The 26,667-nt window shown below is 41.8% G+C and overlaps 1 protein-coding gene across 2 annotated transcripts; it reads right to left on the bottom strand.

Annotated features, from left to right (window-relative positions):
- On the bottom strand, positions 1 to 26,667 carry LOC115106860 (bromodomain-containing protein 1). Of its 2 annotated transcripts, none has more exons than XM_029630016.2 (14): positions 26,256 to 26,667; positions 24,540 to 25,105; positions 22,486 to 23,309; positions 21,305 to 21,470; positions 20,874 to 21,005; positions 20,555 to 20,683; positions 19,566 to 19,878; positions 18,937 to 19,227; positions 14,292 to 14,828; positions 13,864 to 14,002; positions 13,392 to 13,522; positions 12,291 to 12,400; positions 6,675 to 6,829; positions 1 to 6,441 (listed from the first exon to the last, which is right to left on the bottom strand). In XM_029630016.2, the coding sequence occupies exons 2-14, from the start codon at positions 25,086 to 25,088 to the stop codon at positions 6,258 to 6,260; spliced, it is 3,660 nt and encodes a 1,219-aa protein (XP_029485876.1). In that variant the 5' UTR covers positions 25,089 to 25,105; positions 26,256 to 26,667; the 3' UTR covers positions 1 to 6,257. The 2 variants fall into 2 exon arrangements, with proteins under 2 accessions (XP_029485876.1, XP_029485874.1); XM_029630014.2 differs by having other exon boundaries at positions 13,392 to 13,525; positions 26,256 to 26,666.

The raw sequence follows: 26,667 nt of genomic DNA, 5'->3' as shown, positions 1-26,667 counted from the left end.
TGATTTTACATCCTGGTCTTTTTATTATCTGTGTCTTGATAAAAAGGAAGGACAGTCCCAAGCAATAGGCCTGATGATAAAAAAAGAAATCAACTAAAAATGAATTTATCCAAAATTACCCAATGCTACCCAGAAAAAGAACTTACTATAAAAGAATGTTATGAAGTTTACAAGCTAAACCATCAAATTAACCAGAAGTAAAGCAACCCAAGGATTCACCACAAAATGAGCCAATAACCACTAGAAACTCTTACATGATTCTAAAATATAAAGTAATACTTTACAATAAATAACAGGCACATCTTCCTAAGTCTACAATAAAGGTCCTAGAAGTAAGTAACAGTCACAATCCTGTTGTAAAAAATAAACTTTTAACCATTTTTTTTTCAATAAACTTTCAAACCACAGGCACAAACAAATCCAAGTATAAAATAATCTGGGCAGCAAGATTTTTGGTTTCTTGAGAACAACGCACTTTCGGTTTCCATAACAACAAAATACTTCCCAACATGTGAGCATCTGAATTATACAGATATTTACAGTGCCTTGCGAAGTATTCGGCCCCCTTGAACTTTGCGACCTTTTGCCACATTTCAGGCTTCAAACATAAATATATAAAACTGTATTTGTTTGTGAAGAATCAACAACAAGTGGGACACAATCATGAAGTGGAAAGACATTTATTGGATATTTCAAACTTTTTTAACAAATCAAAAACGGAAAAATTGGGCGTGCAAAATTATTCAGCCCCCTTAAGTTAATACTTTGTAGCGCCACCTTTTGCTGCAATTACAGCTGTAAGTCGCTTGGGGTATGTCTCTATCAGTTTTGCACATCGAGAGACTGAAATTTTTTCCCATTCCTCCTTGCAAAATAGCTCGAGCTCAGTGAGGTTGGATGGAGAGCATTTGTGAACAGCAGTTTTCAGTTCTTTCCACAGATTCTCGATTGGATTCAGGTCTGGACTTTGACTTGGCCATTCTAACACCTGGATATGTTTATTTTTGAACCATTCCATTGTAGATTTTGCTTTATGTTTTGGATCATTGTCTTGTTGGAAGACAAATCTCCGTCCCAGTCTCAGGTCTTTTGCAGACTATATCAGGTTTTCTTCCAGAATAGTCCTGTATTTGGCTCCATCCATCTTCCCATCAATTTTAACCATCTTCCCTGTCCCTGCTGAAGAAAAGCAGGCCCAAACCATGATGCTGCCACCACCATGTTTGACAGTGGGGATGTTGTGTTCAGGGTGATGAGCTGTGTTGCTTTTACGCCAAACATAACGTTTTGCATTGTTGCCAAAAAGTTCAATTTTGGTTTCATCTGACCAGAGCACCTTCTTCCACATGTTTGGTGTGTCTCCCAGGTGGCTTGTGGCAAACTTTAAACAACACTTTTTATGGATATCTTTAAGAAATGGCTTTCTTCTTGCCACTCTTCCATAAAGGCCAGATGTGTGCAATACACGACTGATTGTTGTCCTATGGACAGAGTCTCCCACCTCAGCTGTAGATCTCTGCAGTTCATCCAGAGTGATCATGGGCCTCTTGGCTGCATCTCTGATCAGTCTTCTCCTTGTATGAGCTGAAAGTTTAGAGGGACGGCCAGGTCTTGGTAGATTTGCAGTGGTCTGATACTCCTTCCATTTCAATATTATCGCTTGCACAGTGCTCCTTGGGATGTTTAAAGCTTGGGAAATCTTTTTGTATCCAAATCTGGCTTTAAACTTCTTCACAAGAGTATCTCGGACCTGCCTGGTGTGTTCCTTGTTCTTCATGATGCTCTCTGCACTTTTAACGGACCTCTGAGACTATCACAGTGCAGGTGCATTTATACAGAGACTTGATTACACACAGGTGGATTGTATTTATCATCATTAGTCATTTAGGTCAACATTGGATCATTCAGAGATCCTCACAGAACTTCTGGAGAGAGTTTGCTGCACTGAAAGTAAAGGGGCTGAATAATTTTGCACGCCCAATTTTTCAGTTTTTGATTTGTTAAAAAAGTTTGAAATATCCAATAAATGTCATTCCACTTCATGATTGTGTCCCACTTGTTGATTCTTCACAAAAAAATACAGTTTTATATCTTTATGTTTGAAGCCTGAAATGTGGCAAAAGGTCGCAAAGTTCAAGGGGGATGAATACTTTCGCAAGGCACTGTATATATACACACACATACAGTGGGGCAAAAAAGTATTTAGTCAGCCACCATTTGTGCAAGTTCTCCCACTTAAAAAAAGATGAGAGGCCTGTAAATTTCATCATAGGTACACTTCAACTATGACAGACAAAATGATATTTTTCTCCAGAAAATCACATTGTAGGATTTTTTATGAATTTATTTGCAAATTATGGTGGAAAATAAGTACTTGGTCACCTACAAACAAGCATGATTTCTGGCTCTCACAGACCTGTAACTTTAAGAGGCTCCTCTGTCCTCCACTCGTTACCTGTATTAATGGCACCTGTTTGAACTTGTTATCAGTATAAAAGTCACCTGTCCACAACATCAAACAGTCACACTCCATACTCCACTATGGCCAAGACCAAAGAGCTGTCAAAGGACACCAGAAACAAAATTGTAGACCCGCACCAGGCTGGGAAGACTGAATCTGCAATAGGTAAGCAGCTTGGTTTGAAGAAATCAACTGTGGGAGCAATTATTAGGAAATGGAAGACATACAAGACCACTGATAATCTCCCTCGATCTGGGGCTCCACGCAAGATCTCACCCCGTGGGGTCAAAATGATCACAAGAAATGTGAGCAAAAATCCCAGAACCACACGGGGGGACCTAGTGAATGACCTGCAGAGAGCTGGGACCAAAGTAACAAAGCCTACCATCAGTAACACACTACGCCGCCCGGGACTCAAATCCTGCAGTGCTAGACGTGTCCCCCTGCTTAAGCCAGTACATGTCTAGGCCCGTCTGAAGTTTGCTAGAGAGCATTTGGATGATCCAGAAGAAGATTGGGAGAATGTCATATGGTCAGATGAAACCAAAATATAACTTTTTGGTAAAAACTCAACTCGTCGTGTTTGGAGGACAAAGAATGCTGAGTTGCATCCAAAGAACACCATACCTACTGTGAAGCATGGGGGTGGAAACATCATGCTTTGGGGCTGTTTTTCTGCAAAGGGACCAGGACGACTGATCCGTGTAAAGGAAAGAATGAATGGGGCCATGTATCGTGAGATTTTGAGTGAAAACCTCCTTCCATCAGCAAGGGCATTGAAGATGAAACGTGGTTGGGTCTTTCAGCATGACAATGATCCCAAACACACCGCCCGGGCAAAGAAGGAGTGGCTTCGTAAGAAGCATTTCAAGGTCCTGGAGTGGCCTAGCCAGTCTCCAGATCGCAACCCCATAGAAAATCTTTGGAGGGAGTTGAAAGTCCGTGTTGCCCAGCAACAGCCCCAAAACATCACTGCTCTAGAGGAGATCTGCATGGAGGAATGGGCCAAAATACCAGCAACAGTGTGTGAAAACCTTGTGAAGACTTACAGAAACGTTTGACCTCTGTCATTGCCAACAAAGGGTATATAACAAAGTATTGAGATAAACTTTTGTTATTGACCAAATACTTATTTTTCACCATAATTTGCAAATAAATTCATAAAAAAATCCTACAATGTGATTTTCTGGATTTTCTTTCTCATTTTGTCTGTCATAGTTGAAGTGTACCCATGATGAAAATTACAGGCCTCTCTCATCTTTTTAAGTGGGAGAACTTGCACAATATATATATATATATATATATATATTACACACACAGTGGGGCAAAAAATTATACACACACGCCTTCGGAAAGCATTCAGAACCCTTGACTTTCTTCACGTTACGCTACAGCCTTATTCTAAAATGGATTTTTAAAAATACAGGTTTTTAGAAATGCTGAAAATGTATTACAAATAAAAAACATAAATAACTTATTTACATAAGTATTCAGACCTTTGCTATGAGACTTGAAATTGAGCTCAGGTGCATCCTGTTTCCATTGACCATCCTTGAGATGTTTCTACAAATTGATTGCTTGTCCACCTGTGGTAAATTAAATTGATTGGACATGATTTGGAAAGGCACACACCTGTCTATATAAAGGTCTCACAGTTGACAGTGCATGTCAGAGCAAAAACCAAGCCACGAAGTGGAAGGGACTGTCCGTAGAGCTCCGAGACAGGATTGTGTTGAGGCCCAGATCTGGGTACCAAAAAATGTCTGCAGCATTGAAGGTCCCCAAGAACACATTGGCCTCCATCATTCTTAAATGGAATAAGTTTGGAACCACCAAGAATTCCTAGAGCTGGCCACCCAGCCAAACTGAGCAAAAAAGGGCGATAAGGGCCTTGGTCAGGGAGGTGACCAAGAAGCCGGTGGTCACTCTGACAGAGCTCTAGAGTTCCTCTGTGGAGATTGGAGAACCGTCCAGAAGGACAACCATCTCTGCAGCACTCTACCAATCAGGCCTTTATGGTAGTGACCAGACGGAAGCCACTCCTCAGTAAAAGGCACATGACAGCCCGCTAGGAGTTTGCCAAAAGGCACCTAAAGACTCTCATACCATGTGAAACAAGATTCTCTGGTCTGATAAAACCAAGATTTAACTCTTTGGCCTGAATGCCAAGTGTCACATCTGGAGGAAACCCGGCACCATCCCTACAGTGAAGCATGGTGGTAGCAGCATTATGCTGTGGGGATGTTTTTCAGTGGTAGGGCCTGGAAGACTAGTCAGGATCGAGGCATAAATGAACAGAGCAGAACAGAGAGATCCTTGATGAAAATCTGCTCCAGAGCGCTCAGGACCTCAGACTGGAGTGAAGGTTCACATTCCAACAGGACAACGACCCTAAGCACACAGCCAAGACAACACAGTAGTGGCTTTGGGAGAAGTCTCTGAATGTCATTGAGTGGCCCAGCCAGTGCCCGGACTTGTACCCGATCGAACAACTCCGGAGAGACCTGAAAATAGCTGTGTAGCAACACTCCCCATCCAACCTGACAGAGCTGGAGAAGATCTGCAGAGAACGGGAGAAACTCCCCAAATACAGGCGTGACAGATTTGTAGTGTCATACCCATGAAGACTCGAGGCTAAAATCGCTGCCAAAGGTGCTTTCACAAAGTACTGAGTAAAGGGTCTGAATACTTAGGTAAAATGTGATATCAGTTTTTATTTTTTATAAATTAGCAAACATTTCTAAAAACCTGTTTTTGCCTTGTCATTATGGGGTATTGTGTGTAGATGAGGTGGGAAAAAACAATTTAATACAGTTTAGAATAAGGCTGTAACCTCACAAAAAGTCAAGGGGTCTGAATACTTTCCGAAGGCACTCAATCATATAAATATGTACGAACAAAATATACTAAAACTATCGTTAAAAAAAATATTACAAAATAACTAATGCCAAAGGGAAGCTTACATTTAGAAACTTCAATAACTTAAAGAAAATACAAAAACTGTAAAAGGAAAAAAAGGGGGGGAAAAAAAACATTTTACACTGCTAAGGATTTTTACACTCGTCTTATTTTCACAGAACTTGGAAATACCACACCGTAGTGCTTACATAATTCACCAAAAAGTATAAATACTAGTAAGAAAAGCCATTGTACAGTACCAATTTCTTTCAATCTACACAATAAGTTAGTGTGTCAGACAAATATTGCAGTTATTTACAGTTAACTTTAAAACATAGTAGGTAGTTTTGGGTGGAAATAAATGGCATAAGGTTAGATGAGTGAGGTGAGGAAGAAGCAGCCCATCTTGGCAGTGGCATGGTCATAGGGAATAGAGGAGGATCATGGCAGCAGTCTTGCAGCACAGTCATGGGGTCATGTTCCTTATGGAACACAACAGGAAACATATCAAAACTGTTTTGAAAGAAAACGGAAATGAGCGTTTCTTTTTGGGCAAGTCCATTAAACCCACCCTGTTTCAATTAGTTTTCAATTAGAACACGACCTTGGAGAAAGGTTGATAGGAGGGGAACTCGGGCACATTCATTAAAGCAGCAGCCGTCAGACCAGCGGGCGGGGGCTGACGAGGAAGGAGGCACCATATCAAGCCAAGGGGGTAGCCAGGCACCTGGTAAACACAGTCAGCATAGAACTCTGGAAAGACTGACGAAGAGGAGAAGGAGAGTATGCCAGACTCCGGTACAGGACAAGGCCATGAGCAGTAATTCAGGGGGTTGGGTGTCTGTGTGTAATGGAGTGTGTGTGTGTAATGGAGTGTGTGTGTGTGTGTGTGTGTGTGTTAGTCCACGTCACTCATGTCGCTGACAGGTTCATCCTGAACGATGCTAAGATGGTTCATGGCACGTTTGAAGGCAGTCTGAACAGCCTTACGGATGCTGGACGTTCTGCCCTCCATCATCTTGATCTTGTCGATGGTCTTGTCAATCCCCAGTGGGACCATCTTAGACTTAGGAAGCCATTGCCTGAGAAGAGTGAAATCAAATTCACAGTTACATTTCTTCTGATACAAATCTGCAAAAATGTAAAACTTGTAATACAAATTTGAGTTCTCAGTGTTGTCTGTTGGTTGTGTATTCGCAGCATGTAATGAAATAACACTTAATATTGCAAATGTGGATTATAAAATGGTGTATCCATAAATGTTACGATAAAAAAAAAGTCCCTTTCATAGCATTTAATATTGGAGAAGTCTCACCAGCTGCGTTTGTTGTCAAAGAAAAGAACGAGGAAGAGTTTTTCTTCGTTCTTGTACTGCATCCGTTCTCCGACCCGGAGGACGTCAAGGGGGGGCATAGGGATAGACACCCCGTTGTGCTGGCACCCCACCCGGGGCATGTGGGGGTCGACGATCTAACGTGGTAGAAGAGGTGTACCAGGGTTACTAGGGTGTCTGGAGTGTTATGACACAGTATACTTGCATACACACAGACATGCATTGCACACACATGCGCAAACACACATGCTCAAATACATAGCTGGTGCTTGTGATGAATAGGTGCATCCACTAAGGTAAAATCAGACCTGTTTGACAATGGCGCCATCTAGAGGACTTGAAAGATATGGACCTAGGTTTTACTCTACCGTGAAAGGCAAAACATTGTAGGGTGTGAGTGTGTGAACATCCCTCACTCACAATTTGAACAGGGCCTAAAATTAACACCCACCAAATGCGGGTAGATTTTGGCATTGGCGGGTCTGAATTTCTAATTCACCAGCCACATTGGTTAAAAAGATATGCATTGGCACATGCGCGAGTAGTGATTTATAGCATTGGACATTTACATTGCTTTGTTCACAAATGAGGTTGTTTTTTCAATGTTTGAGTTTGCTTCCACTGCAAGCGAAGAAGAGACAGTCAGCCTCAACTAGCCAGATTCTCACAGGCACACTAGAATCGATTCCTCGACTCCTTGCCCCATCGACTCCCGTTGCAGACTCCCATTTAGCGGCATCGACTCCACGACTCCTAAGATTCAGTATTTAAGGGAGGAAACTAGTTTGCCGTAGACTACTTCCGAGAACAAACTCTTGCATCTATCACAGCAAAGAAAGAGCGAGCTAACGAGGGAGGGTGAGAGAGGGGATGGGCATAGTCAGGTATAGGTAGACATGTCGGCCACCAGGCATAGTCAGAACCATGCATCGGTAATCAAAAGATGTACAGGCTATCAGTGGCGACCCGTCATTCAGGGCACATTTAGCATGTTATTCTGGCATTTATATCAGTTTGCAAACAATGTAAAAAGGTGTATATATTATACACACACAAACGTCAACTATTTTTTGCTTTCTTGAGTAATGCAGCTCCAAAATGCATTGGCCATAAACATTACACAGCAAGTTGGAAATCTCAAATTCAACAATGAGTGGTTTGGAAGGAATCAGTGACTAACTGCAAGCATTGCAAAGCAATAATTAGCCTGCTATTAAGTGGAACGGATTTGTGGTCCAAGTCTGGGTTTAAGGGTCTCTTTCCAAGCTTAAAAAGGATAAGCATTCAACATTCACCATGTTGTCAATCCAGCATGACTTCTACCATAAATCCAGAGAATGCCAGACTTTGACAAAATTTGCCAACAAGAAAGACCGCCGCACCACCTTCCTGTTCAAGTGAGCACAGCACAAGGTGAGTCCAAAAATGTATTGTATGCTGCTGCATAAATAATGTAATATGCCAGTGAGATATGTATACTGTAGCTAAGAAAGTAATACTAAGTGTATGTTGTGTAGTAAGCTGTTAGTAGCTCATGTTCCTCACCCTGATAATTTGGCCCCTTTCCCCCCCTCATAATTTAGGCTACTGTTCTTACTTGGTGGTGCACGTGTAGCCTATAGCCGGTTTTAGCAAAATGTCATCAAACATTGTAAAAGCTTTCATTGTCTGCTTGTATGCCCACTTTATTTATCCTATGGTTCTGACTTGGTGTACAGGGAGAATTCTGTCGCTGTACATTTCAAAAGTGCTGAACAAATAGTTATATTGACTACGTCCTACCTCACTCATTAAATTGCCTCTTATCCGCTCGTCATCCCCTTATGCCATAGTTTGAACATCTCAATTGTCAGCAGAAACCACATTTGTTCAAGCAAGTAAACCATATCAGCTCAGTTTTCTTTCTTTCAGGCAGTAAATGAGGCTGAATGGACAGTTCCACTGCAGACAAGGATCCTCTGATACACCTGGCATACAAGTGGTAAGGTGTTTGGACTCAGCTATTGAGACAGTTTAATGTAGGCCCTAACAGTATGTGGGCACCGTTTGTCACCATTATAGTCCAATTAATATATAGTTTAGTGTTGTAGCTTTGCTGGCATGCATCTAAAACATTTCGGGGAGTTTGCCCCACCAACATTTACAAGCTAAAAATCGCCACTGATCGCAATGCTGTGTCTTGCAATTTCTCACGCAAATTCACTAGTAGGAGCTATAAAGGAGTAGACTGAGCTAAACAGACCGAAGACACACACTTTCATTTTTCATAGCAAAGAGAAAGACCAGGCGAGCCAGCGAGGGGAGAGAGGATCGAGGCAGGCAGACAACCGTGCGCATAGGCTAAATTTTGGTCATCTGTATCTCGCAATGTCTTGTCTAGCAATGCCTCATAAATTCACCAAAAAGTACATTAAAGCATATATTAGGCTATCAATGGCTAAGCTATTCTTCATAGTACCAGTGAATTGAAGTTAAACATCGCCAAATGCATCAGTTTAATTAGGCCTAAATGTGCAATAAAAGTTATTGTGCCTATAGCGTATTTAATTCATTCCTGGCTGGCTCTTGATGTCCAAAGTCAGGGCTCTTCAACACTGTTCTTGGAGAGTTTCGCACCAACACCAGTTGTAATTAACCTGACTCAGCTTATCAACCAGCTAATTATTGAATCAGATGCGATAGATTAGGGTTGGAGTGAACACCTATAGGATAGTACCTCGCCAGGAATAGGGTTGGAGAACCCTGTCCTTGACAATTGATCGCAAAGCAGGGCATCCCCACTAAACTTGTTGGAAATGGCAAGTTCCCTTTCTCATCCATAAAATGCATCTCAAGTGCAAATACGGTTCAGCAGCTTAAATCGTCAGGATGGGGGGCATTGTTATTAGGAAGGACACTTACCATGGATCGCTAAAATAATGACTATGATCACACTTAATACATTTCAATATTATGAGGACACCTACAGTGCCTTCAGAAAGTATTCATACCCATTGACTTATTCCACAGTGTGTTACAGCCTGAATTCAAAATGGATTAAATATTTTTCCTCACCCATCAACACCCCATAATGATAAAGTGAAAACACATTTTTAGAAATGTTTGCAAATGTATTGCAAATGAAATACATCAAGCTCATTAACATAAGTATTCACACTCCTTAGTCAATACTTTGTACAAGCACCTTTGACAGTGATTACAGTGGAGTCTTTGTGGGTAAGTTAGAAAGAATTTACTACCCTTGGATTGCACAACATTTGGCCATTATTATTTATATACAAAAATGATTTAAGCTCTGTCAAATTTGGTTGTTGATCATTGCTAGTCAACCATTTTTCAGGTCTTTCCATAGATTTTCAAGTAGATTTAAGTCAAAACTGTAACTCGGCCAATTCGGGAACATTCATTGTTTTCTTGATAAGCAGTTCCTGTGTAGATTTGGCCTTGTGTTTTACATTTTAGGACAATAACCTAAAACACAAGGTCATCTCCCAGTGTTTGGTGGAAAGCAGACTGAATCAGGTTTTCCTCTAGGATTTTACCTGTGCTTAGCTACATTCCATTTATTTTATCTTGAAAAACTCCCCAGTCCTTAATGATTACAAGCATAGCATGATGCAGTCACCACTATGCTTGAAAATATGAAGTGGCACTTAGTAATGTGTTTTATTGAATTTGGCCCAAACATAACACTTTGTATTCAAGTGTTCTGTTTGTGTTTAATATTGTGTTTGATAAAAAGTTAATTTCTTTGCCACATTTTTTGCAGTATTACTTTAGTGCCTTGTTGCAAACAGGACACATGTTTAGGAATATTTTTATTCTGTACAGGCTTCCTTCTTTTCACTGTGAATTAAATCAATATTGTGGAGTAACTACAACGTTGAACCATCCTCCGTTTTGTCCTATCACAGCCACTGTTTTAAAAAGTCACCATTGGCCTCATGTTGAAATCGCTGAGCGGTTTCCTTTCTCTTCGGCAACTGAGTTAGGAAGGATGCCTGTATCTTTGTGCTTGGTGAAATGATTCAGTACACTTTGGATAGTGTATCAATACACCCAGTCACTACAAAGGGATATTCAATGTCAGCTTTTTTTATTTGTACCCACCTACCAGTAAGTACCCTTCTTTGCAAGGCATTGGAAAAACCTCCCTGGTCTTTGTGGTTGAATCTGTGTTTAGAATTTGCTGCATGACCTTACAGATAATTGTATATTTGGGGTACAGAGATTAACATTATTTTTTTAATGAATACCTAAAAACACACCATACAACTTATTATGCGACTTGTTCAGCATTGTTTTTTACTCCGGAACCTATTTAGGCTCGCCATAACAAAAGGGGTTGAATATTTATTGACTCAAGACATGTCAGCTTTTCATCCGTAAAAAAAATAAAATAATTATATATAAAAAAAATTTAAACAACATTATTCCACTTGGATATTATGGGGTATTGTGTGTAGGCCAGTGACCAACAAATCTCAATTTAACCCATTTTAAATTCAGGCTGAAACACAACAAAATGTGGAAAAGGTCAACGGGTGTGAATAGTTTCTGAAGGCACTGTATACATTTGGCAGCCAAAAATGAGTTCAGTGTAGCCTATTATAGTCTAGACATGACGATGAAATATCTTCATGCCTAGAATAAAAACCTCCAGGCTTCCGTCAGGAGTCAATTAAATCTGAAAAAATAAAGAACTACAGGGGGCAGTTTGGAATAATCCTGTGTAAATCGCCTTCTGGAATAACACACATGCTTGGATAATAATTACATAACCAACACTCTGGTAATACCCGTCTGAATAGCGCTATAAACATGGCAAAGAATGGCCTTATCAGCATAGGATGAGCAGCATCATCACATGGGATGCCTTAAGGCTGCGCACAGCAGAACGATCACTGAAATATTCTAGTTCGTACACATCACCTTCCATATTCAAACAAAATAGGACTTTTACAGGCTAAGTTAATGAACAAATGGGCAGCATCATGTTCATGTCAGTCCTCTAGACATGTAGCCTTCCTAGTAGGACACTGCAATATTATGAGGACATTATGACATTTTTTTTGTTCATTTTGGACTTCGGCAAGGTTTTTTTTTTACGGCTGTTCGAGCACACAAAAATGTTTCATGAGGCAAGCCGAATTCGGTAGCTGAAGTCTAGTTTTTCAAGCAACGGTCTTTTAAGGAAGTCTGTGAGCACACTCGTTCGGTTCGCCTAGCATGCTGATGACTTACGCCACATGTGACGATTTGAGTGGCTCCATTACCATGGTAAGCTTAAAGGGGCAGCTGAACACTTGTCTCATCTGTGATATTTTGGTTAAAAGACTTCAGGTCACAAAATATTAAATTGAGCAATATACCACATTACTTCTTATTAGTAATAGATTCCTTGATTTAGAAACATTACTAAGCATGCGTATCCATTTAGATGTGTTTTTTGCTGTAATTAAAGCACCCAAAAATATTTTGACTCCTAAAAAAATCTGAGTGGCTGGTGGACAAAAAAGTTAGTTGTAGGCCCTGGTAGCAAGCACAGAAGTAAGAATGAGATAGTCAGGTGTCATACATATGCTCACTGTCACTCACCAAGGCAGGATAGGAAGGGTATCCGCTACATTTTGCCCAAACTAGCTTTAGAGGTTCCAGAACAACTGTTGCAGCACTAGCAGGCATCCAAATATTGCTATTGCCAACTTCTATGGATGCAGGAATAACAACAATCAAGTTAGGAAGGGTTCACTGTAAATAGAGCAAAACACTTCCAGAGCCATGCTAATAGTGACAGCATCAACACACAGGTTAAATACATCACAACTCACTGAAAAATGTGATATTACAAAGAGAATACAATTTGTGGACTGTAAATCATTAATATAATTGCTTTAAGTTATGTTTATATAGCCTGCATCGTAGCATACTGCTGAGGAAAACTCTGGGTTCTGGTTATATCCTAATGCTAGAGCCAAAGAGTTTTGGGGCACGTTTTGAGGTACTGTGCTTTTACCGGTATTTCCAGCATTGTCCACTAGTGTTGCTGGAGGTAGGAAATCCCAGGAAATGTTCTGTAATTGACATAAGCTGTCTCCAATCAATCAATCGTCTGTTTGTGCGTGTGTGTTTGGCAGGAGGGATTGCTTAAGCCAGGGGAGGAGTAGCTCTGCGAATCGTAAAAATCGCACAAAATGTATTATTTTGCAGAGAATACTATTTGTAGAGCAGTGATTCTACACCTCTTTTTTGCTCAAGCTGATCCTCTCCAACAGACTTGGAAGTTGTAGCTAAAACATGGTCAATTATGGGGCAGTAAAAGGGGAGAGTCAATTAAACCAACCATGGAAGTATATTGCTGAAAATTTGGGGTGTTGCCCAGACCGGGACTCGAACCTGGATCCAGTGACTGTCAATGGCTTCCCATGGCTTAGGCGATTCCCCCCACCAAACAAGACATTGATTGATTGATTGGAGACAGTTTGTATCAATTAAATAACATTTCCTAGGATGATCTACCTGCAGCAACCCATGCGGATCATGCTGGAAATAGCAGTAAAGGAACAGTACCTCAAAAGCTGCCCCTATAGCAATACATCTACTCCACTGACTCCCAGCCAGACCTCATCTGATACAATACACACTACCCTCCGCAGTCTCCACTTTACTGTACGATGAACATCAAGACAGAAAACTTACCGGCGGCAATCCTAGCAGCTCTGGCAAAGTTCCCGGTTTCTATACAGGCAATGAGGTCGTTCTTATCATCCACAGTGTTTCTTCGGACCAGGGCCGGTTTGCCTTTACCACATGCTGGAAGACTGAGGGTGCTGCTGAAATCAAGAAAAGACATCCACACTGTATGTGAGTCAGACTGCCATATACATGAAACACTATAGAGAAATTACCAGACTACATAGTTGAACTACCAAGTACCACCACCCATGTTCAGCAGTGAAAGGTGCACCACCTAGCCTGTTGTTATGAGATGTCTTTAACTACACAAGTCAGCAAATTCTTATTTACAATGACGGCTTACGTTTGATTGAGCCTGCCTGTGTTTCCACAGTTGGGACTATTCTAGTGGTTCCATTGAGCCAAGCGGGCTCAATCAAGCCCAGTTTAAATTCTATTTGAACGCAGGTCTGTTGAGGCATATGCATGTACCTACCTGGTGCTGCCCAGCAGACTACCACTAGATGAGATGCTGGACTCAGAGGCACACCGTCTCCTGGTTTCTAGAGGCCTGCTGTCACTTAGCTCCTTCTCTTCATCAATTACCTCCTCCATCGCAAAACCATTAGACAGGCCTGAGGCGAGTAACACAGAGCAGTACAGTAATCAGTATACTATACATAAACCAACTATAGCATAGACCTACAACATTAGGACCTTTTAATCATAAAGAGTCTCAGAGTAGGGATGCTGATCTTAGATCAGTTTAGCATTTTAGATGATAATTAATAAGATTACATGGACAAGGGGAACCTAATCTCTTATTTCACAAGTCTGAAGATCATTTTCTACTTCATGCTCGATTTAAGAGTCCCATTAAGAGAAGTACTTTATTTTCTGACAAGTGAGAAGAACCCTATTTACCTGTGTTAATGTGTTTGACAGGGGACTCGTCCTCCCTGTCTCCACCCCCCTCGCTGTACACCCCACGTGGACTGTGGCTCCTCTTCCTAGTCCTTGGGTGGAGGAGGGTCTCCAGCCTGGGGATCATTACCGACAGGAAGGTCTTGGTGCCCAGCTGAGGGCACCCTGTCTGGGCTTCGTCGCCTCCTCTCCCCCCCTGGTTCTTCCCAGGGCTAGAGGTCTTGGACTTCCTGAAGAGCACGGCAGTGCGGCGGTTGACAGTCGTCCCCGAGGGTTGGGCCAGGGTGGAGGTGGCCACCACACTCACGTCCCCCTTTGAAAGAAGCAGGGGGTTCTGGGAGTCGGAGTGGCCATTGAGAAGGGTAGTGGTGGAGGAAGCGTTGTTGGGTTTCTCCCGGTCAAATTTGACCTGTCCGTGGGTCTTGCTGTCCGGGGTGTGGATGGGTTTGAGGGTAGGGGGTTCTAAGTTACTCTCGAAGTTCAGGAGAGGAGTTAGGGAGTCAGAGGGTTCCAATTTGGGAGGTAATGATTTGTCCCCTGTTGAAGAATACAGTTATAAAATACATAGAAAGCATAACATTATATAGATCACAATGTAATATGAAAAGAGGGAACTGTACATTAATAAAAACACCAGAACCATTCCTAAAGCACATCATCCTCAGGGTGAAGACTTATTACAAGAATTCAATACAAATCATCTTGCCTTCTACAACTTCTTATGGCTGCAGGGGCATCTTTGAGTAGCTTGGATGAAAGGTGCCCAGAGTAAACGGCCTGCTCCTCAGTCTCAGTTGCTAATATATGCATATTTTTATTAGTATTGGATAGAAAACACTCTGAAGTTTCTAAAACTTTTTGAATGATGTCTGTGAGTATAACAGAACTCATATGGCAGGCAAAAACCTGAGAAGAAATCCAAACATGAAGTGAGAAATCTGAGGTTGGTGGATTTTCAAACCAGGCCCAATTGAATTCACATTGGGATATGAATGAAGTTGCACTTCCTATGGCTTCCACTAGATATCAACCGTCTTTAGAAACTTGAATGAGGATTCTACGGTGTTGTGGGACTGAATGAGAGCTGAATGAGTCAGCTTACTGGCAGAGAGCCATTTCCTGGTCACGCGCATTCCACATGATATCGACTCCTCCTCGAGACACAAAGGAATTCTCCTGTTGGAACTTTATTAAAGATTTATGATAAAAACATCCCAATGATTGATTCTGTACTTATTTCAAAATATTTCTTTGACCTGTAATATAAATATATATATAATATATATATAAAGAAATGCACGAGCGTTTGGATATGTATACCAAACGCGAACAAAAGTAGCTAATTGGACATAAATAACAGACATTATCGAAGAAATCAAGCATTTATTGTGGACCTGGGATTCCTGGGAGTGCATTCTGATGAAGATCATCAAAGGTAAGGGAATATTTATCATGTAATTTCTGGTTTCTGTTGACTCCAACATGGCGGCTAATTGTATATTTCTGAGCGCCGTCTCAGATTATTGCATGGTATGCTGTTTCCGTAAAGTTTTGAAATCTGACACAGCGGTTGCATTAAGGAGAGATATATCTATAATTCCATGTGTATAACTTGTATTATCATCTACATTTATGGTGAGTATTTCTGTTGAATCGATGTGGCTATGCAAAATCACTGGATGTTTTTGGAACTAGTGAACGTAACGCACCAATGTAAACTCAGATTTTTTTATATAAATATGAACTTTATCAAACAAAACATATATGTATTGTGTAACATGAAGTCCTATGAGTGTCATCTGATGAAGATCATCAAAGGTTAGTGATTAATTTTATCTCTATTTGTGCTTTTTGTTACTCCTCTTTGGCTGGTGGTGACCTAACAATCGTTTGTGGTGCTTTCGCTGTAAAGAATATTTGAAAATCGGACACTGGTGGGATTAACAACAAGATTACCTTTAAAACGGTATAAGATACATGCATGTTTGAGGAATTTTAATTATGAGATTTGTTGTTTTGAATTTGGCACCCTGCACTTTCACTGGCTGTTGTCATATCATCCCGTTAACGGGATTGCAGCCATAAGAAGATAATGCATAGCTAAATAACCAATGAGACAGCAAAATATATTTAAAATCAAATCACGCAAAGTATTCTGCTTTCTAGAAGGAAATCTAGTTACTGAGTTAGTGTAGGTTTACTGTGAATCAATTCAGGCTCCTAGCATATCAACTCCACTGTACCATGACCATGTTAAAGAGAAAGCCATGCTAACATGCAGATACAGTGGCAAGAAAAAGTATGTGAACCCTTTAGAAATAACTGGATTTCTGCATAAATTGGTCATAAAATTGGATCTGATCTTCATCCAAGTCACAACAGACAAACCACGTGCTTAAACTAATAACACACAAATGATTGTAGTTTTACTATATTGAATACATAATTTAAACATTCACAGTGTAGGTTGTAAAAAGTATGTGAACCCCTAGGCTAATGACTTCTCCATTAGCTAATTGGCATCAGCAGTCCGCTAACCTGGAGTCCAATCAATGAGACGAGATTGGAGATGTTGGTTAGAGCTGCCTTGCCCTATAAATTTTTTTTTTTAAATCACAAAATTTCAGTTTGCTATTCACAAGAAGCATTACCTGATGTGAACCATGCCTTGAACAAAAGAGATCTCAGAAGACCTAAGATTAAGAATTGTTGACTTGCATAAAGCTGGAAAGGGTTACAAAAGTATCTCTAAAAGCCTTGATGTTCATCAGTCCACGGTAAGACAAATTGTCTATAAATGGAGAATGTTTACCACTGTTGCTACTCTCCCTAGGAGTGGCCGTCCTGCAAAGATGACTGCAAGAGGACAGCGCAGAATGCTCAATGAGGTTAAGAAGAATCCTATAGTGTCAGCTAAAGACTTACAAAAATCTCTGGAACATGCTAACATCTCTGTTGAGTCTACGATACGTAAAACACTAAACAAGGTGTTCATGGGAGGACACCACGGAAGAAGCCACTGCTGTCCAAGAAAAACATTGCTGCACATCTGAAGTTGTTTTCATCAAAAGTGCACCTGGATGTTCCACAGCACTACTGGCAAAGTATTCTGGGTTGTTTGGAAAGCACACACAACACTGTGTGGAGAGAAAAAAGGCACAGCACACCAAGATCAAAACTTCATCCCAACTTAAGTATGTTGGAGGGAGCATCATAGTTTGTGGCTGCTTTCCTGCCTCATCAAGCTGTCCAGGCCCATCTTCGCCAGAAAAATAAATTCCCAAGTTTATCAAGACATTTTGCAGGAGAATGTTCGACTATCTGCCAATTTAAGTGCAACAGAAGTTGGGTGATGCAACAGGACAACAACTCAAAACAGAAGTAAATCAACAACAGAATGGCTTCAACAGAAGAAAATACAAGTCCTGAAATCAACCCGATTGAGATGCTGTGGCATGACACCAGACATCCCAAGAATATTGCTGAAGTGAAACAGTTTTGTAAAGAGGAATGGTCCAAAATTCCTCCTGACCATTGTGCAGGTCTGATCCGCAACTACAGAAAACATTTGGTTGGCGTTATTGCTGACAAAGGACGGTCAAACAGTTATTAAATCCAAAGGTTCACATTTTTTCCATCCTGCACTGTGAATGTTTACGCAGTGTGTTCAATAAAAGACAAATGTATAATTGTTTGTGTGTTATTAGTTTAAGCAGACTGTGTTTGTCTATTGTTGTGACCCAGATGAAGATCAAGGCACACCCCCCTCCTTTATGGGCAAATATTATATAATAAACCATTATGTCAAAGTAAACTTGGAGTCACGCGATGTTATGCTACGTCGTACTACCACCACGACATGGAAAAGCATAGGTAGATGTTGGATGTTGATGAGCTTGATGCAAAATTCCAACAAATAGAGGGTTTTATTTGAATGCTGGTGACATGATCGATGCACGCCAAAACCAGATTGCGCAAGTTTTCTATATAAATCGCAACCGTTTTAGTGACAAAACCGTCAGTCGATTTTAAAATGCGATGGAAACACATTGAACTGTAGATTTCTATTTGGTAGATAAAGTGCAGATTTTCTTTATACAGATTTTACAATATTTGCATGACAATCTGTCACAAATTGGATGGAAACCTAGCTACTGACATCCTGAAGAGAGCGCTATCCTGCCGGAAGCCAGAGTTATCAAAACAGAGGCTCCAAGTAATCCAGAACAGTGCTGCCAGGGTCCTGACCAGGACCAAGAAGTCAGACCAAATCACACCGATCCTGGCCCAAGTTCACTGGCTACCGGGCAACTACAGGATCAACTTCAAAATCCTCATTATTATATTTAAAGCCTTGAATGGATTAAGCCCCATTCAAGGCATGGGAGCAGAAGGCTCCCATGCCCCTCTATGGAATGCTCTCCCTGACCATCTGAGAGCCGCTTCATCAATTAGAACTTTTAAAAATGGGCCTTAAAATATGTTGTACATTTTAAATGTGTCTATAATGTAAAATTAAAAAATCCTCCGTAGCGCTTTGACATAACCATGTAATGAAAAGCGCTATACAAATTAAATGTACTATTATAAAAATAACATATTGGGTTCCCCAATGCAGATAAAGTAACAACTTGAAAAAACCCACCCTCATTATCAGGACTCTGTCCATTGGTCTTCACACCCTCTGCCTCCCCAGCTTTACTCCTTTCTGGCTGGGAGTAAGAACAATGCGAATGGGAGTGGTGGGACGCCCTCCTCAGGCCGAAGCTCATCTCGCTGCGCACGTCGTTGATGGTCTTCTTGAGCAGCTTGAGGCGTTTGGAGCGTGACGGGCTGGACTTCATGGAGAATGTCAGGTCCAGTTTCTCCAGCAGCTCTTTCAGCTGCTCCTCCAGAGGCATGCGCTGCCGGTTGGCTGGGACCAATAACTGGTCCACTGGGAAAGGACACCAAGATAACACTGTCATTGGGAGACATTTGCTTGATGTTAACTTAAACACAGAGTAGCCTAGGTAAGTAGAATTATATTGAGGATCCAGATTAAGCAAACTGCTAGACAAAAATTCTCAAGAGCATCTCAATTGAAAGTGCTTCTTAGACCAGGAATATGCTTTACTAATGTGGATCTTTGCAAACACTGCAGTCTGTTCCAGTATTCTATATCGACTGATTTATCCATTTTATATATATATATATATATATATATATATATATATATATATATATATATATATATATATATAAATAAAACTCTTTGACTCGCTAGGCCTTTACCGTCCTCCCAGGAAAACGGTGGAGGCGCTTCGATCTTGGGCGGTTCGGACAGGTGCATCCCGCTGTCCTTCTCGAAGCCGATTCGTTCCACATCCCTCCGCGTCTTCCTGATCAAAGCCCCACCTTGGTCTCGGAGACGGGCGGCCGCCCGGTGGAAGAAGGTATCCTTACAGTTGTACTTCATGCAGTTGAAGATGATGAGATTGAAGTCAGACTCAAAGTCATCCAGGTTGCTGTAGGCCTGGTCGTCAATGCGTTTCCTCATAGTGGAGAAATCCATGGGGTTCTTGATGTGGTCAAGGTAGTCAGGCACCTACAGGTTTAATGATAGACAGAGATACAAAAACATCTGACAGTCGGCACCTACAGGGCATTGAGAGGTAAATGTATAATCCAGTCTGATTTTTTTTTGGAAATACTTTAACGTTTTTTAATTTTTTTTAAATCAGCCCAAATGAGGGGCTCTGACCCATGCTAGGAGGAGTAAAGAATTGAGATATAAATCTACTATAGTAAACAAAATAAGGTCATTCAAGTTAAAATATATATATTTTTTAATTAATTAAAAACGTGAAAGGGCATAAGCAGCATCTCAACTCTAGTCTGGCTGACACCAGACTCCTGACTTCAAAGACTATTTGATGTTAGGGTTAATGAAGTTGATAATGATGGGGGCTGTGCTTTTACTGCTTGGTTCTGTGTCTTTATGCCTCAAACACCCACATGTGCAGCCCCAGAGCAGCGCCCCCTGACATTATAACCACTGGATTTATAAATCCAAACAACAAGAGGTTTAAACTCACTGGGGGGGTGAGAGAATCAATAAAAGCTTGATCAATTTCTGGCCGAATCTTACATTATCAAACGGACTCCTGTCCAGACCAGTGGCTCTCCCTCGCTGTGTAACAGAATACCTCAACTCTCCAACATCTCAGGTTGTATGTAGATGTTATAGTAAGTGCTGCTCTCCTATGGTAAGTAAGCCTTACCTCTTTGATGTCGACAGGCTGGGCAAAGATCAAGGACTGGTCTCTCTCTTGTAGCTGTTCCAGCACAGACCTGAGCAGGATACTGAAGGGAGTCAGCTGGACCTCTAACAGGCTCTGCTGCAGTTTCATCTGAGGACACACAGGGGACCGTTAGCCACATTATATACTGTATATGACTGCTGAACCATGGAGGGGGAGAGAGAGGGGGGAGGAGCTGCAGCTCCAATTTATACTATACTACTAATTGTCTTATAGTTGGCTTGTGAGCTATATTTATGTATTGTTGGCTTGCAGGGACAGCTACAGTTATCTAACCTACCTCTTCTCTCTTGAGTTTCTCCCGCTTGCGTATGAGCTCCAGCAATAGCCTGGCTCTCTCCAGGTCATGTCTTAGACAATGCCACTCCTTGAGCTGCTCCTTCAGAGCCCGGCTCTCCTCCTCACTCTCCTTCTGTGGTTGGAATCACACAAATCAGGACTTATAAAACATTGCAGACATGTACAGTTAAAAAATAATATCACCAACATTAGGGTTAGAAAACAGTGGAATTGTAATCATGCAAGGAGAAGAGTGGAGCTCTCATTTATACAATCATATGCCTCTGGGCAGTTTTGGCCTGTTCTCTTTGACACTGCTATGGTAATAAGGAGAGGGGTATCTTATAATGATAGGAGTGTGAGAGGGAATTGAGTGTACCAGCCAGGGGATGAGAATTGTGTCAGAAACAGGGGGACAAGAGTCTGACTGACCGGCTGTGCAGCATGGGTCTTCTGATGGGACTGTTGGCTGGACTGTAGTCGTCTGATGAGGGGTACTCCGTTCCTCGCCTGTCTCTTTAGAGTCCAGTAGTTTAGAGCCAGCTCCACAAACACCTTCTTTTTCTGCATAGACACCCGATTGAGGATGGTGTTTAACCTGGGAACAGATGGAGAAGATATTAACGATAAAAAAATAAAAAAATGCTTATTGAAGTAATGTCCATGACTGAAATTGAATGACATGTTTTTTCACTTTAAGTCCTGACCTCTTTTACTATAGATTTAAAAATCTACCTGCCCCTCAGATTTTTTCTTATCAGACAAATATAGATTGCTTTTTGTGTAATTATGAAAAAAAACAATGAGCATGCTTTGTAATGTTTCTAAAATAATACATTTCTTACTAGTAAGAGTTGATGTGGTATATTGCTCAGTGAGTCTTTTAACCAAAATATCGCAGATGAGACAAAAATGTTAATCTATCCCTTTAAGGGTGGTAGGTTACCATGGCAACAAGAACGCCATTTGAGTCCAGTGTGCCTGTGAGAGAATCTGACTAGTAGCTGATGCGTCTTTGCTAGCAGTTGAAACAAACTCAAACATTGAAAAACAACTCAACTTGTGAACAAGGTGGGGAGGAAGATTATATAAGATACTGTTTGAAGAGGTAGGGCTTCAGATGTTTTCAGGAAGATGGGCAGGGACTCTGCCCAGATAAGTTGCAAGGGTTTGATGGCACAAGCGGGGAGCCCTGCCAACCGCGAGTTTGCCCCCTGTCTGATTCTCTATTTTTGCAAAATTTTTACACTGAATTATCAGATCTTCAACCAAAACCTAATATTAATATCAACAGAACGCATTTGGTTGCAGTCATTGCAGCTAAAGGTGGCACAACCCGTTGAGTGGAAGAGGGCAATACATTTTTCAAACAGGGACATTGGGTATTGCATAATTTTGTTAATTAAATAAATGAAATAATTATGAACATTGTCATTTCATATTAGGTTTTGGTTAAATCTAATAGCATTCACTGTAAAAAAAAAAACGACAGAAAATAAGAATGGGGGCAAATACTTTTCACGACACTGTATGTTGTGTATTGTCACATTTACTGATACGTCTGATCTGCAAATTATGAAAATGAAGCTTAGATGAATGGTGAGTGAATCTACCTTTGGGGAGGAAAGCTAGGCACGGCCACGAGTGGGACCTCTTCCTCTGGCTCCACCTTCTTGCTCTTCCTCCTCCTGCCTTTCGTCAGTGATTTGGCGCCCCTCATCTTCTCCCCTTTCAGAGGGGAACACAATCCATTTTGGGGTTTGGCGTCCTCGTAGATGGTGAGAGGTCGTCTGACCGAGCTGTTGGGGGTGTGAGCCCCACAGTAAGCAGTCTTCTTCACCGAAAACGTTGGTTCGCCGGTCTCTGTAAACTCCTTGATTGGTTCCATCTTCATAAAGAGTCCTGCTTTCTGAGCACAGCTGACGTGGAAGGCTGTGTAGCAGTTAGCCTTGTGACACTGGATACAGGCCCCCACCCCCTTCTCCTTACAGAGGTAGCAGGTGAGCTTCCAGCGAGCGGACGGTATGTTGCTGACTCCGTCGATGGGCTCGATGAAGACAGTGTTGGAAAACCCTACCTCCGGCACCCACAGGGCGCACACCACATGACCCCAGCGGTCATCGTCAGTCTTTTTCACTGCGCCGCCTTTGTTAGGGCACAGTATGCAGCCTGCAGGCTGGGTGGGCGACTGGAGGCAGTGCCGGCACAGCCACTGTCCCTCTGGGATGTAAGGAACACCGTAACACTCTTGGTGCACGGCCAAGTTGCACATGTCACAGAAGAGGATGACGTTGCTGTCCTGGCCGTCTCCATCCATGCAGATGCAGCAGACAGCGTCCTCGTCTATGGTCAGCTTGTCCTGGCCCTGGCTCACCTTCTCCATCTGTGTCTCTTTCTCAAAGCGGTCCACCAGGAACTCAAACACGTTGTGGGACACCTGGTGGTTGGAGGGAGAACAGTAAACATTTGCACATGTATTGTAGTATTAATGACTACTGTTGTGTTGTATTCTTGTCTTAGCCTGTGATCCATTTGTTTATGTTTCTTTGGGGGGAGGTGGGAGCTAGCCTGAGTGTCAGTGTTTCTACTCTCGTCTAGTTGGCAAAAGAGTAAAAAACTGACTGAAATCAAATCCAAGTTTATTAGTGGCGTACACAGTTTAGCAGATGTTACAGTGGCTGCAGTGAAACACTTATGTTGCTAGCTCCTAACAATGCAGTACAATGTCAAAGTCCACAAATAATGAAAAATGAATGAATAAATAAAAAATAAAAACAAGAAATACCAGAATTAGTCCAATTAACACTAATACCACTAACAGTAATCCAAATGCAATCGATGCTTATATACACCAGATGAAATTTACACAAGCATTCTTAGTATATGTACAGCGGTAGCTATACACTGAGTGTACTAAACATCAGGAAAATATTTTCTAATATTGAGTTGCACCCCCTTTTGCCCTCAGAACAGCCTCAATTCGTTGAGGAATGGGCTCCACAAGGTGTAGAAAGCGTTCCACAGGGATGCTGGCCTATGTTGACTCCAATGCTTCCCACCGTTGTGTTAAGTTGGCTGGATGTCCTTTGGGTAGTGGACTATTGGTGATACACACAGGAAACTGTTGATCGTGAAACATCCAGCAGCGTTGCAGTTCTTGTCACACAAACCAGTGCGCCTGGAACCTACTACCATAACCAGTTCAAAAGCACTTGAATATTTTGTCTTGCCCATTCACCCTCAATGGCACACATACACAATCCATACACAATCAAGGCTTAAAAAATCCTAATTTAACCTGTCTCCTCCCCTTAATCTATACGGATTGAAGTGGATTTAACAAGTGACATCAATAAGGTATCATAGCTTTCACCTGGTCAGTCTCATGGAAAGAGCAGGTGTTCCTAATGTTTTGTGCACTGAGTATCAGTGAGCTATGTCAAGAATCCAGTATAAAAATAAATATGCAGTGTATAAAGAGTAACTAAAATGCAATGTACAGCAGTAGAATATAATAATAATATGCTGTCGAGAATACAGTATTTAAATACACAGTACAAAATCCCATGGAAAAAAATTATTGACTGGCACCCAGGCTACAGGGGAGAAGCCTCACCCTGAAGTTTTGTAATTATGAAAAGGCGTCATTTAAAAAGAGAAGGCCTACCTGACTGACGCCCTCACTCCTCCTCTTGTCGTTAACTACTTCCAGCCAGGCGTAGTCCTCCTCATCCATATCATACTCCACCTCCTCATCCAACTCCTCTGACGTCTTCTCCACATACTTATAGTACACTGGGGGTCTCCTGGGGACCGCTGGTAGGTTATACTCCACCGTCCGGACCTTGGCCTCTGGAAGTGTCTGTACTGGTGCTGCTGCAGCTCCACGTGTTGTGTGGTTCTGTGCGACCGCAGCTGCACTTCTCTTCTCCTGGTTGTTTTTTAACCGGACGGAGCGCATTGGCGTCTGCTGAGGCTTCTCCATGTTCTCCTTGTTGCTGGTGCACTCCATAATCTCCTGAGCCGTAGGGTCATCGTCCGAGATCACGTCCAGCTTGTCGTAGATGCTGATCCGGTGCATCCGGCCATCAATCTCCATGTCCACCATGCGCTGGGCCTGGGCATAGGTCAGAGTCGGTTTGTTGGGGGACGGCTGGATGGGGGAGGGCGGCCGCTGGGGCTCGGGGACCCTGTGGTGCCGAGCCTTCTTCCTCATCCTCGACACCTGAACAGCTGCAAGGAGAAGAGAAGCACACAATAAATTAAACAAGCATGGGGATGACAACAGAAGCAGACATAGATTACCATCACACTACATTAAGTTTAAAAAAATTAAATAAAACGTTTATTTTTGACTGGTTTTACCTAAGAATGTGGTAACGGAGACAAACACCAGGACAATGTAAACAAGCATCAATTGGTGAAGGTATTTGAATAGATAGCTGGAAGCTAATCTGTTGATCGACAATGTGCGATATCAGTTTGAGGATTTCAATTTCCATAGCATTGTTGAATTTGAATTTGTTTACATTAGAAACTATAATGTATACTCCTGAGTGGAAATGGGGACTGGGTGAGTAGAGCATCTGCTAAGACATATGAATAAGAAAGTGTGTCACTAACAAGTGTGAGGGACAAGGGGATAGTAGTGATATGGGGGGGGGGGGGGGGGCAAAAGGGGGTTTAATGTGGTCCGTTTTGGAGTGGATGGATAGATGTATAAAAACTGTCTGGTTATTCTTAAGAATCATTCAAGATTTGAGACTGCAAGATTCCACAGTAAATCACACTGAGCCTAAACATTACAACACAACAGACACAGGAAATGTTTTGGGTTGCTAGAGACAATCTAGAACGTCTAATAAAAAACGTTTGCTATGCCAGAGAGGACAACTTGTTCACACAGCCTGCGTAAAGTAAGGGGGGGTGTTAACTTTAGCCTTTTAAAATTGTGCTAACTTTGTTGCGCCTAGGAGTGGCAGGCAACCGAGCCCCCCCCCCACCCCCCCACCAAACTATAAACTGCACCATGATAAATTGCACCATTTAATTTACCGCGTTCCGAGGATGTCATGGTTCTTTCTAGCAAACTAGCAGCTGGCTGAAGAGAGAGAACAGCGACACCGACGAATAGCGAAAAAAAGATGAAGCCAGTGTGGGCTAGTATGCTAACAATAACATTACTGTAGCTACTAATGCTAGTTACAGTTAGCTAACAACCTAACGTTAGCAAATGGCGTCAAACAAAACAGGGCAACGGAGCCCTTTAAACGTGTATTGCGCTTCCTACAACACATGCAGCATTAATCAGTTACTGGCCGACTATGCTCTATATAATCCATGATAAAATGCATCGGAAAAATAACAACAAAAAACCACATACCTTAGAATTAGAAACAGCTTTGCTGGTTGTAGATAGTAGCTTGTCAACAGCCTTTGAAAGCAATGGCGATGTGGCCTGCTCAGTGGCTGTAATTCCGTACACAATGTTCTCATCCAGCGGGAGATGTTTAGGCGTTTTCAGTAATAAAGGAGAAGAATGCAGTTGGGAGCCCTCTGGGTCTTGTTAAATATTAAACTGGGTTCTATCATCAGCATAAAAGCATTTTCTCAAGGATCTGAATTGGCTTCTTCCCTATAGCCTGGAACCATTTCGAGGCTGCAACTGCAAGCTCGAGCTCTCCCCCCACAACAATGCAGTGCACGAGCGTTGTCCCACCCGCTACGCACGACGCAACGACGTACACTATAGGTCATGTTGTAGCGTAGATACACAGATTATACACACAGATAGA

The sequence above is a fragment of the Oncorhynchus nerka genome, linkage group LG23 (assembly GCF_034236695.1).
Source record: "Oncorhynchus nerka isolate Pitt River linkage group LG23, Oner_Uvic_2.0, whole genome shotgun sequence".
Taxonomy (NCBI): Eukaryota; Metazoa; Chordata; class Actinopteri; order Salmoniformes; family Salmonidae; genus Oncorhynchus; species Oncorhynchus nerka.
The sequence above is the reverse complement of the archived record's forward strand: the minus strand, read 5'-3'. Positions and strand labels throughout refer to the sequence as shown.